The sequence below is a fragment of the Peromyscus californicus genome, unplaced genomic scaffold (assembly GCF_007827085.1).
Source record: "Peromyscus californicus insignis strain IS unplaced genomic scaffold, ASM782708v3 Scaffold_15__1_contigs__length_86483966, whole genome shotgun sequence".
Classification (NCBI taxonomy): Eukaryota; Metazoa; Chordata; class Mammalia; order Rodentia; family Cricetidae; genus Peromyscus; species Peromyscus californicus.
The window spans coordinates 68,608,168-68,621,085 of record NW_026294447.1 but is presented as its reverse complement, the minus strand read 5'-3'; the positions used below and the strand labels follow the sequence as shown (position 1 = coordinate 68,621,085).

Below are 12,918 nucleotides of genomic sequence, written 5' to 3'. Positions count from 1 at the left end.
CGCGCCGCGCCCGGTGCCCCCGGTACCCCCGCTGATCCGCTCCAGGCCGGGGATCGCAGGGCCCAGGAGCCCCCAACTGTCGCCTCCCCGCCGCACCCTTCCCCTCCGCCCTCTCTGCTGCTGTTCCCCGGGGCTAGGGGCTAGGGGACCTAGACAAAGCCCCACTTTGTGCGGGAGGCGGGCGTGGAATGTGCGCGGCGGCGCGCGCCCCCTCCCCACCCCCTCCCCGCCCCGCCAGCTGCAAGTCTTGGCTCCCGGAAGGGTCGCGACGGAGAAGTCGCCCCCGGCGCCGCTCTCTCCCCTCGCATCCCCGGTCCCCGGGGTCCAGACTGGGAGCTCACGCGGGCCCCCTTCGCTCGCGCCAGTGTGAGTGTGCAAGGATTCCGTAGAGGAATTTGTTCTCTCCAAAACTGGGAGTGGGCACCGGTGCCTTGGGCCTCTTTTCCAGTGTTACCCCAGGAACTGTCTGGCCTCAGTCTCCCTACCCCCGGGCCCCTACTTTTCTCCTCTCTGCCATCCTAGATCGCTGCGGGTCATTGTTCTCGCTGCCAAATGGGGGTGCTTTGTACAGGCTGCCAAGTTGGGGTATGTTCTCTTCACCCCGTTTTTCAAACAACACAGGGCTCCTGAGGCGGACCCTGGGCAACCCACCTGGCCATCACTCCAGGTTGATGCGCTGATTCTTTCTTACCAAATAGTATTTTATTGTACAGGAGCCACGCCCTGGTTTCTTAAAGGCGCCCGGCACTGTTTGGCCATGTGTTATCTCTATAGCGGGTGTGTAGGAGGCCTTCTGTAAGGCACTAATTTTTCCCGCCTCCTGATATATCCTCCCACCCCCGTCGAGGATTTAGGGATGCCAGGGGGAAAGAAAGTGGTCCCGAGTGGCAGCAGCGGTGCCTCCCCGAACGCAGCCGCTGCCACCGCTGCTGCTGCCGCCGCCGCCGCCCACTCTGGCATTAAACGTTTGGAGACCAGCGAAGGGGCCTCAGCACAGAGAGATGAGGATCCAGAGGATGAAGGGGAAGAGGACCTACGAGATGGAGGTGTCCCTTTCTACATCAACCGAGGTGGACTGCCAGTGGACGAGGCCACCTGGGAAAGGATGTGGAAGCATGTGGCCAAGATCCACCCGGATGGAGAGAAGGTGGCCCTGCGGATCCGTGGGGCCACGGACCTGCCCAAGGTAAGACCATGGAGGGGGCGGGCACAATGAGGATGGGTTTTATTGACCTTGGAGCTAAGAAAATAACCCACACACATCTTGCTTCTGATGGATGCAGTAGGGGGCCATGGGTAAGGTAAGATTTTTTAAATATAGGTAGGTGGCACCTGTCCAGAACTTTCTTTCCAGTGCTTTTGGAGTCATTTAATGAGGGAGGTTCAGTGCCCTATCTCCAGGAGGCCCTCTCCCATGGCTTTCTGAGTAGGACCACAGATGAACTGGGGAACCGATGTGGCTTGGCATCTTTTTGGCGCAGGACACTTGACAAGCCAGAAAACTGAGAGACTGATGATGAATGACCGGGGAAGTGCAAGACTTTGTATGGTGGGGAAATAGTTTCATATATTACCTACTGAGTTTGACCAGCCACATTCCAAAGGAAGTACAGTTTGGGCTCCCTTTTAAGATGAGAAACTCGAAAGGTACGTGGGATGTGGCAGAGCCGGGATTCAGCACCAGGTCTTGGGGGCTCCAGGGACATTAGCAGTGGGCCTGTGGGGAAGAGAGGAGCTAAGTGTTCTCTTGCATTGACTGGAACTCTTCTGCCACAACAGTGCCTCCATGGTACTGCCGAGGAAGGAGAGGCTCTGTCTCATTCATCTTTGTCTTCCTGAGGTCTCCTGTGTGCCTGGCACAGGGCGGGCACTTATGTGTGTTTGCTAAATGAAAGGACATTTGGGTTGTGCTGTGCAGGGCTATCGTGTGTGTGTGTGTGTGTGTGTGTGTGTGTGTGTGTGTGTGTGTGTGTGTGTGTGCTTAATGTTTATGTTCCGTCTAAGGAAGCACTGCTCCACATCCTGAGGCCATTGATCAGAAGTCAGACCTAAGGCTTAGTCCTTCCAGAAGAGAGGGGAGAATGGAGTTACTGATATGTGGAGACCAGGCCTGTTTTGCTTTTGCTGAGTTATTGCCATAGCCATCAAAAAATAGTTTTTTTTTGTGGGGGGGGGGGATATAATCTGAGGTTGAAAGTTGAGCTGCTACTGCCTAATGTTTCACAATAAGCTAGATTGACTTTGAATAGTGACATCATCGTCCCCTCATGTCTTTAGCTAATCGGAACTGGACACTGTTTCCACTATCTTACCCTTAAAGTGAGCACTGGGCCAGACATTCCAAAACACAAATTTTGGGATCCGGCTTTGATGTTTGACCTTAGGATAAATTCCAAAACAAGAAAGTATGACATCGTGGGATTTAGGTAATGTTTTGGATCACCTGCCTACCCAAGTGAGCTCAAGGCAGTTCCCTCCAGCCTGCTCATGTCACAGTTTTCTTATCTGTAAAATGGGTTGGTGGCCGAGAAGGTGAAATGAGAAGCTGGGACTGTTGTTGAGGAGGGAGACGAGATGCCACCCAGTGTATCTGGCTGATGAGGCCACCATTACACACATGCCCCACAGTATCCGGTCCCTGTGGTTCTGTCTGAATCGGACCATAGGAGAGCGGCAGAAAGGTCACTGCTTTGGAGGATTCAAACCATCAATGTCTTCAATAGCGATTGGTCAGTATGGCCATCTTCAGGCCTCGTGTTCAGGAAGGAAGGACGTGTTTGAAAGGATAGAGCTGTTTGGTAGAGAGGAAAGTATGGAGGCAGGAGCCTAGGAAGATGGAGAGAATGTTGAAGCTTCTCATCTTTAAGGCATTGGGGAAATGTCTCAGATTGAGGAAGTAGGGAAGCCTGAAGTTCAACTGTAAACTTGGCCCAGGGAACCCTTAGGGGTCCAGGGGATGTAGAGAAGCCCTAGAGGCCACGGAGAAAAGCAGCAATATTGGGTGCCATACTGTGAGCTGCAGAAAGGCCTGAGCCTGGCCTGTCCCCTCCCCAGTGGCCGGCTTCAGAGGTCACACTGCCCACGATAGGCCCAGGAACAGTTTCTTAGGATACACAATGTCTTAACGGACCATTTGAGCCAAACACGAGCCTTGGGAGATTTCTCACATAATGATCCGTAACTTTTGGCATCTTTACCGGAAGGGAAGAGATATGGGAACAGCGAGTCTGTGGCAGCCGGCAGGAGGGGCTGGGGTGTGTTTTCTGCTCCCTCATTTGGCTACAGCTCCCCATGCCCCCACCTGCCTTCCCCGAGTTTTACAGGCTAAGCCTCTGCAAGGAACTGGAGCCACAGCAGCAGGGCAGTGTGGTAAAAGGCAGTACTCTGCAGGGGCAGCCACCGTGTTTTCCCGTCCTTGCTGTCTCCTAACTACTTGTGAGAGGAAGGCGTCCAACATCCTTGCCCCTCAGCATCCCCAGCTGTCAGTGGATCCGCGGCAATGCCCACTTCACGGGGATGCTGAGATGAGCTGCTGATGGAAAACGTGTAGCACGTCATTAGGTGAGCATGTGATGATACACAGAGTGGGCATGCAGCAAGCCACAAGCACTTGCAGTCTCTGCAAGAGCGATGCCAAGCATAACAGCTTCTAGAAGGATCCAAAAGCCAGCAGCAGGCTCCGCTCCTTCATGAGAATCTCTCCTGTTTCCAGCTGTCATCCCTTTTGAAAGCCCAGCAACCACTTACCCAAACCCAGCTGAAGACCTAGCTGTGGCTTTGACCGCTAAGCACCTGCAGATGGGAATCCAGATATCTCTAGAGGGCCAGATGGCCCAGGGAAGTGTGTGCTGGACAGTCTTTGGCAGACATTGGTAGCCAGGTGTTGGGCAGTATTCTGAGGTGTCTGCTTGTAACCGCTCAGTGATGTTCCCAGGCAGGTTCTGTTACTGCACTTTCGGGAGTGAGGTGCATTCACCAATGAGGCATTTTGAAGGACTTCTGTCCATCACTAAGTCTTCCTGACTCACCTCTGAGTCCAGCCACAGGCTCTCCGACCTCCCCTAAGCCTCCTCATTGTGCTGGGCTGAGGGACTCTTCCAGTAGAATTGTCCTGGAACCCTGGACTGTCTGGTTCCTTGGTAAGGTGGTCTCTAAGGCCATGCTTAGGATCCTGGGTCATTTTTTTTGGACCCTTCTTGCACAGCAGCCTTCTCGACAGGCCCTTTGTGAGGCAGGTGCCCATGATGTTTTTGTGGGTACCACCTGATCCTGGCTTGAGCCTGTTCTCAAATCTCTCTGCCTGAGCTTTGGCAATTGGTTCTTCTATGGCTCCCTCCCTGTCCAGAGTGGCTCACGGGCAGGTGGGTTCAGTTACACAGCTCCAGTTCTTGGAACCTACCTACCAAGGAGGGGTGATTTTGCTGCACTGAGGTCAGGCGACATGGGTGGATGTGCAGTACTACTTATAGAGGTTTACTAAGCTATTTCTGTCCTACCTCCCCACCCCCATACCCTCGTCCAGGATGGGCAGCCAGCCCGCTGGACAGTTCTAGGGTGCATTTGTGATCAGACAAGGGAAGGCAGGGCCCATCCTGAGCTTGGCTCCTGCAGGAGGCTGAAGGTAATAGTACCAGTTGGAAGATGGAAGTGATGTGAAAGAGGAAGTAACTTCTCCAAGCTGTGGCATCTGCTGCTAGAGACTGCCTAGACAGGAAGCAAAGGACCCCGAGGAGAGAAGAGGGAAGAAAGGCATGCTAGACTGTCTCTGAGCCAGGGCCCTTCCTTCCTGGGGCTCCGCCCTATGGAGCGGGAGCAGTATCTGCTAGAGACACGGTCCTCGTCTCCCACCACCAGAAGCGCCCCAGAGACAAGTGTGTGGTGATAACTAGTGTGTCACTTCCCTTCCTGACAGAGCCCAGACACAGCAACTGTAGTGTTTCCGTGAGCCCAGCCTCTCCATCACTGGACCGCCTACCGAGGATGAGCCTTTCCTCCGCCATACAATCCCACCCTGAGTGTACTTAGGACTCCTGATACTCCTTCCCTTTACTCCCACCCTTACAATTGCAGCAAGGTGGCCATGGGCAAGCTCTGTGCAGCCTTGGAAGGTCCAATGGCAACCTACTGGGAAAAGAGAGGAACATACCACTTAGATGTGGAGTGGGTGGGGAAAGGGTGTTTTGAAGCAAGACCTGCCCCCACACCATGTTCCCCCTCACACTGCCCAACTGCCACACTCCTTGACAGTTCCCGTTGGTGCTTTGGAAGCCCTGGCACACCTGCCCGGCCGTGGAGATGGGTGACAGCCCTTGCTGAGGTTATATCCACCTGTCTAGGATAGGTCCCTTAGCTGAAGGTACCACCTGGTAGAATGGAACACTGAGAAAGCCAGTTTTAATCTGGTGCTTGAGCCAGAGTGTATTAGTCTGGTTTTTTTTTTTTTTTCATTGCTATAATGAAATAGCGGAGACAGGACACTTATGAAGACATGAGGTTTATTTAGCTTGCAGCCTTGGGGACTGGAGGGACCTGGGTTGGTTCAGCCTGTGGTCAGGTCCACTGGCCGTGGATGGCACCATGACAGGAGCATGGGGAGGTCGATCACACTGGAAGGAAGAAGCCACAGGAAGGGGAGCTGGTTTCGCCCTTCGATGACAACCCTGAGAACTGCCTTCTGCCTTTCCAGGGGTGTGCCTCCAGTGCCCTAATACCTTTGTCTAGAACCTACCCAGGGACAAAGGGTCTAACACCTTTGCCACATCCAAGCCACGGAACAGAGTGAACCCCCAAACCTAAACAAATTAACCCCAATATGGACACTCTTGTTAAGCATTAATGAATGCATATTTTAAATGTAATATAGTCTGTGGATCCTCTTGTGTTTTCTAAAATTATTTAACAGCATAAAATTGCAAGGTCAGCGTAAGCGCCATGTTAGAAGTACAGTCAGGTATCGGGGATGGCTGAGCTGGGGGTCTGGGAGGAGGCTTGGGAAAGAAGGGATCCCAGGGAAAGCAGCTCGGAGAAGGAGCCTCTCTCCTGGGTATTGCTCTGGGGGGCGGGGGCGCCTGGAAGCTCCAGGGTATGCTATCCATGTGACAGCTTTTTTCTCCATCTGTCCCTAGATTCCCATACCAAGTGTGCCTACTTTCCAACCGACGACGCCCATCCCTGAGCGCCTGGAAGCCGTGCAGCGCTACATCAGGGAACTGCAGTATCCTCTTGGGTCCAGAGCTGTGGCCACCACTTAGTGACAGCCCCAAAGGCCAAGTGGGGCCTGGAGAGGGATCCGCACAGGGCCAGCTCCCTCCCAGCTCCAGAGCTGCCACGCACTGGCATCTCTGTTCCCTGGAGCTGCCAAGGCTGCGTCTGAGTGCTGGACCCGCTCCAGCTTCTCCAGCACCAGCTTCCCCATGCTGTGTGCGTGCGTGCGTGCGTGCGTGAGTGCGTGTGTGTGCGTGTGCGTGCATGCACATGGACACGTGCACACGTGCTCCTGTAGGGAGAGAAGGGGGCTCCTAAGTACCTTGATGAGAAAAAGGGGTGTCAGCTATCATTCGTCCTGCCCCAGCCAAGGTGATATGGATATAATATCCGTATCTTGAGGTTTTCTCCTAATTGTTGGCATTTTTCTTCCCTGGCAGCAGGCCAGCTGCCTTATGTCTCTGCTCTGGGCCCCTGGACCCAGGACCACCAGCCCAGGGGGTTGCACCACACACAATGGGCTGGGCCCCTCACCCACATCAATCACTAGTTAAGAAACTTCACCACCGGCATATACCCAGAGGCCAGTCTGCTGGGGGCATTTTCTCAGTTGAAGTTCCCCCTTCCTGAATGACTCTAGCTTGTGTGAAGCTCACATAAAACCACCTGGCCCCTCCGGCCTTCCTAGCTATTTGGAAAACCCAGCACTGCTAGGAGCTGTCCCCAGCTAAGGCCTGCTTTCTCAGCCCTGCCTGGGGTGGCTGCCCAATCAGTGTCCTGTCCTGAGACAGGGGGCCAGGAGAGAATGAGGGAGATGGTGGGGAGAGAACCCCCATGCTGCACCCTGTCTCCTCTCCCCCAGAGAACAAGTCCTAAGCATCCCGCATGGTGCTTTTGTGTCAAGGGTCCTTCTGTCGCCATCCTAGGGTCTGGGAGGGCAGCCAAGGGATCGAGACAGCCTTCCAGACCAAGCCAGGAAGCCCTTAACCACTGTCCCCCAGGTACAATCACACAGGGACACAGTTCTTTGAAATTAAGAAGAGCAGACCTCTGACAGGGTAAGTGCCAGGCCTCTGCCCCGGGCTCTCAGGGTGTCCCCACCTTCCACTGGATTCGATCCCACTAGGGAACCTCGGTGCTTTGCCTTAGAGTGACAGCTTAAGAGGTAGGCGGGGACTTTCCTGAGGAAAGCCGGCCAGCCATAGGATGGGGGAAGGGCGCTAGCCTGGAGAAGGAAATTCCAATGAGATAGATAGCCACCCCAAGCTGAAGAAAGGGAAGTTCAACTGAGCTAATAGGGTAACCCTCCTCCACAGCTTGCCTGGTTTCGGGTAGCCAGGTCCTGTTGGGCGGGGAGTGGGGGTGGGGGGAGGGGAGAGCAGGGAAGAGCCTTTTCCCTTCCCTTTCCTTGAAGCATCCCACGCCCTCTGCATCACAGGGTACCTGTATACTTAACCCAGTTTGTCTGGTCATGAAGTAGAAAGTCGGGTGTCTAAGCATCAGATCCCACAAGAAAGAAAACTGCTTCTCCCACTCCCTAGCCCATCATGACTCAGCATGCAGACTCGGACTGAATCTCTGGTCCTAGACAGTTTGAAGTTGCTTATTTACTTAATTGTGTGTGTGTGTGATGGGGGTGGGGGGATGCCCTGAGTTGCTTACTTATTTAACTAACGGCCCCGTCTCGGAAACCCTGGGGTCGAACCCACCTCCTCTGATCCCAGGCTTTGCTCTTGTCCTTTGGTGGCCGCTGTAGCTGTAGGTATCCATCCTCCCGTACGACACAAGAGTCCCAGGCACAGCCAGTGGCCAAGCCGAGTCCCCAGACCTCGAGGATAGACTGTTCGTGAAATGGCCTAATTTTTGCCAGGCCGTGGTGGTGCACGTCTTTAATCCCAGCACTTGGGAGGCAGAGGTGGGAGGCAGAGGCAGGCGGATCTCTGCGTTCGAGGCCTACAGAGTGAGTTTCAGGACAGTCAGGGATACACAGAGAAACCCTGTCTTCAGAAAAAGAAGAAAAAAAAAAGGAAGGAAGGGCCTAAATTCCAAGGTCAGGGGCAGGCAGGGGAGTCGGGACAGCTGTCTTCCTGAGCTCCTGCATCCAGGCTGCAAAGAGTACTTCCCAGCTGTGTGTGGTTCGGTGAGGAGTGTTCGCTGTGCTCAGGAAGGGACACCATCAATGCTAAGCTTCTCCCCTCCCCCAGCCCCACTGCCCCGGAGAAGGCATGGGCGCCTCAGGTCCTGCTCCATTCATGCTCCCCTCCCCCAGAAGTCTTTGAGCAGAGCAGGAGCCAGGCCAGGGAGGAAAAAGTGAATGGAGGGAAGGGCGGAGAGAGTGGGCCTATTTCCTGAGCTCCAGGGCCTGCCTCCTCACCCCCTCAGAGACTCTAGACTTGGGGCGTGGGGGTGGGGTGGGGGGTGGTGGTAGGGAAGGGGCCGGTGAGGAAGCACCAGGCCTGGGAGGACAGCGGCTTGGAGGGAAGTCTCTGCCCAAGTCTCTCTGACTCATCACCAAATAGGGCCTGGGGAGGCTGGAGACAGTCTCCACACAGCTCCGCCTCCCTCTCCCATAGGCTGATGGACCTGGCCAAGGAAATGACCAAAGAGGCTCTGCCAATCAAATGCCTGGAAGCTGTGATCCTGGGGATGTATCCTTTCTTGAACCTGGGGGAGACTGGCTTGTAGTGGCCAGCCCACCCTTGGCTGCCTGCTGTGGAATGGGGGGGGGTCCTAAGGACTTCTGGGGGTCTCTGCTGTGCTAGCATCTCTTGGCACCCAGCGTGGAGCACCTCCCGAGGTGGAGGAGTCTCTGCAGAAGGGAGGGTCCTTGGGGAGGACTTTGTCTCAGTGCCTCTTAGTGCTACCTTGCCTCCTGGCCTCCTGGATAGCTCGTTTTTTTTGAGTCCCCTGGACAAGGTGACTCTGTTTTCGGAACTCCAAATCTGGGTACAGTTGTACCCTGGCTGTCGTGCCATTTCTAAGTCTGGGAGAAGCAGCAGGGAGGCCCAGCGTTGGCACATCCAGATAGTGATGACTTATAGAGAAGACAGATGGGGTCTTGGAAGCAGAGCTGCCTACAAAGACGCGTAGCGTTTCTCAGCCAACCCCCCAAGGGCAGAGGAGCACCTAGGGAGACGGACAGGCCCCCCAGGAGAAGCAGCCCTGTGCAGGGACCCCATTTAGGGCTGCGGAGGGAGACGGGTATTTGTGACCAGTTTGTCGGGCTTCAGAAGATGGCTTTTAGGGGCTCTTTGGCACCCGCCTACCATCCTGACCTGGCCCTCCCCTGGCCCTTTCCTTAACTCATTGATTCACTAGTTACCTCACCAACAGCATGCCCACCCTGGAACGCTTCCCCATCAGCTTCAAGACCTATTTCTCAGGGAACTACTTCCGCCACATTGTGCTGGGGGTGAACTTTGGGGGCCGCTACGGAGCCCTGGGCATGAGCCGGAGGGAGGACCTGATGTATAAACCTCCAGCCTTCCGTACCCTCAGCGAGCTTGTGCTGGACTACGAGGCGGCCTACGGGCGCTGCTGGCACGTGCTGAAGAAGGTGAAGCTGGGCCAGTGTGTGTCCCACGACCCCCACAGTGTGGAGCAGATTGAATGGAAGCACTCAGTGCTGGACGTGGAGAGGCTGGGCCGGGAAGACTTCCGCAAGGAGCTGGAGCGTCATGCCCGAGACATGCGGCTCAAGGTTAGAATCGGCAGTGGTCCCCAGGGCCAATGTCAACTGCTGCTTCCTCAGAGGATCCCCTCCATGCTTTTACCGGCTTGCCCTGTCCAGTAGGGGCCTGAGAATGAAGTATCTACTTGGACTCAGGATCAGGCGTTGCTCAAAAAAGCCCTGTTGTGGGACTCGAACCTTTGGTGGGCAGACCAAGGAACTCTAACTCTAGAAGGAGGAAGGGAGTGAGCTGGGTTTACACAGTCATAGGTCTCAGACATGTGAAGGACAGGGACATGGTACTCCAGGCCTGGGTGCTTTGAATGGAAGAAGCAGACACCTGGTCTATCTGAGAACGTGGCAGGATAGGGTAGTGAAGACCCCCGCCTCCCCGTCCATCCTGACTCCTGAGTCGCTGAGGCCCCAGCCTGCAGTAAAGGACCAGGAGATCAGCAGAGGGGGGGGGGATCTGCCTACAGGGAAGACAGCATGATGGCTCCTCCCGATCTTCCCCACCACTCAGCAGGTGCTGGAGAGTTGGAGGAATCTCTTGGACCAAGAACAGTAAACTAAGATCCTGAGGTGTTGGCTCCCTCCGATAGCCTTCTAGCAGATAAGATTGGGGAGGGCGCCCTCAGTCTCCCTGGACCGGAGGTACCTTTCCTCGGGCCTGCCAGGGCGCTCTCCTCTCTATCACGCATCCCTCCGGCACTGTGACCTGCTCCTCCAGACCCCTGCGGTTAACATTGCCCTCCCCTGAGGTACATGCTGCCATAGTGTGCCAGGGCCACACCTTTTTCCCACCTTGGTGGCCCTACACCCCGGGGTTTAGTGTTTTTAAGCAACAACAAGACGTAGATAGAAATGGAGCCTATAGGTCCCTTCTTGAGCTTTTGATTCTCAGCCTGCTGAGATGCTGATGATTTTTCAGCCCGTGGAAGTGAGGAAACTCAAAGCAGGCTGACCACACTTCATAAAAGATGATTCGGGTTTGGGGGGTTTTGTTTGTTTGTTTTTGTGGATTTGGTTTTTGTTCTTTTCTGAATCAGAGATACAGTTACCAGTCTGACACCTGATTGGCCTGATATAGTTAGTCACTGTCGCTGTGCGGCTGGTAGGACCTGTCCCAGAGCGTTTCCCATATCCCCATCTGGCACACTTGCCTGGCCTGGGTAAAGAGGCCTTTCTTCAAAGGTGTTTTCCAGTCCTTTGAAAACCCAGTGACAGCTCCTGTTCAGAACCCCCAAGGAGCAGACAGCCCTACCAAGGATCTGCTGCCCTGATGGTTTAAGGGCCAGGGGTGACCCGGAGACAAGGCAAAGGCCACCTGAGGCTTGGAGTGCACGGTGCCTAGCTTCCAGGGACTGCGGCTCCTGGCAGAGCGGAGTGGGCCATGGGGCAACCCAGAACATACTCCTGTTTCTTCCTCCCCATCCAGATTGGCAAGGGGACAGGCCCTCCCTCCCCCACCAAGGACCGGAAGAAGGATGTTTCCTCCCCACAGAGGGCCCAGTCCAGCCCCCACCGCAGGAACAGCCGCAGCGAGAGACGGTGAGAAGGGAGCCCCAGCACAAGCCTTTCCTCTCATCTTCCTGGTCCCTCTTCACTCCTCTTTTCTCCTTCCCATCCATTTCTCTTTGAGAAACCGCTTGGGATGATGGGTCCGTGTGTCTGTGTGCAGACATTGCCTACAGCAATGCGGGGCCATTTCCCCCCTCCTCGAAGGAGACACCCCTCGGCTGTCTCTGGTTACCCTGTGCCCAGCCAGAGGTCTGACTGAATTAGGCAGCAGAATGGACTGAGGATCGAGGATGGACCCCATGGGGCTCCCACAAGGCCCTGGGCCCTTCTGCAGTTTGCTGCAGGGACTCTGTCTCTGCCCCAAGGCTGCATGTGCAGCCAGGAGAGAAGGCTTTGAACACAACCTTTGCCCGCTGGGGTCTGGGTTTCTCTCTGTGTCCAAATGGCAAGATTTGCTATTTCAATACCAGGCCCCTCTCCCTGATTCCCTCTCCCACGTGTCATTCCGGCTCTGGCTTTAAGTGTAATTGACCTCCTGGAGCCACCTGTCTGCTGTCACGTGAGTGAGGGGCGCTGAGCAGACCTCCGGCGCTAAAATACCCGTCACCCTGACTTTGATCTAGGTGGCTTTTGTAGGGAACCGATTCTGAGCTGTTACCCAGAAACTGTGTGGGTCTAGTAATGGCCATCAAAGAGGGAGAGGCTGGGTGACAAGGGACCATCTAGGACACCCCAGGCTGGCCGAGTACGGTTCCAGAAGCACTCCCCACCCCCTCTGCTGCTGTCGTAAAGACCCCTTAGAGGAGGGAAGCCAACTGGGCAGCCCTCCCTCCATCCCTCCCTCCCTCCCTCCCTCCCTCCCTCCCTCCCTCCCTCCCTCCCTCCTCCCTTTTTCCATTTCCCTAGTAACCACTCACTCCTCTTCTGCGCGTTCTGTTTTCCCGCAGGCCTTCAGGAGAGAAGAAGCCTGCAGAGCCCAAAGCCATGCCAGACCTCAATGGGTACCAGATCCGGGTGTGAGGCAGATGCCAGCACCCCCAGGCCTCCTCTGCTTCTGGAGGCCCTGACCCACATGAACGAAAGAATCTACTTGGTTCAGGCAGGGGCTGGGGAGTGGGAGGCAGGAAGGATGCCTTGCAGGTCAGCCCCGGTGACTTCCGCTCCCACGGAGCCAAGCCCCTACCTGGGCCAAGAAGCAGTTAGTATTTTATTTGGCGTTTTAGCCCTACAACAGAAGGTGAAGGTATTTGGAGGGAAAGACACATGGATCTGCTGGTAGCTAACAAGGTGTGTTCTCTCTGAGCACTGTGTGGCTTGGGGCGGAGCGGGGGGCGGGCTTGCTGGTTCTGTGGGCTCCTTCTTCCAGCAGTGATCGGGGTTGGTGGGCCTTGCCATCCTGTGGGGTGAGGGTGGGGTGGGGTAGGGACGGAGAATCATGATCCAGGGAAAGGGAACAGGGTAGAGGTCCCGCTGAGAAAGGTCCATTTATTCCTCAAATCAGGAACTTGGCAGAGGCCACATCT

The 12,918-nt window shown here is 55.4% G+C and overlaps 1 protein-coding gene and 1 long non-coding RNA gene across 2 annotated transcripts; one reads left to right on the top strand and one right to left on the bottom strand.

Annotated features, from left to right (window-relative positions):
• Window positions 1-262: 262 nt before the first annotated feature.
• Vash1 (vasohibin 1) lies at window positions 263-12,697 on the top strand. The gene is made up of 7 exons (XM_052739225.1): window positions 263-1,186; window positions 6,126-6,214; window positions 7,206-7,262; window positions 8,778-8,852; window positions 9,523-9,904; window positions 11,313-11,425; window positions 12,343-12,697. The coding sequence occupies exons 1-7, from the start codon at window positions 857-859 to the stop codon at window positions 12,413-12,415; spliced, it is 1,119 nt and encodes a 372-aa protein (XP_052595185.1). The 5' UTR covers window positions 263-856; the 3' UTR covers window positions 12,416-12,697.
• Window positions 5,479-8,771, bottom strand: LOC128111065 (uncharacterized). Its single transcript, XR_008218454.1, has 2 exons — window positions 7,914-8,771; window positions 5,479-5,606 (listed from the first exon to the last, which is right to left on the bottom strand). It is a non-coding gene; the product is annotated as an uncharacterized LOC128111065 (long non-coding RNA).
• Window positions 12,698-12,918: the final 221 nt, after the last annotated feature.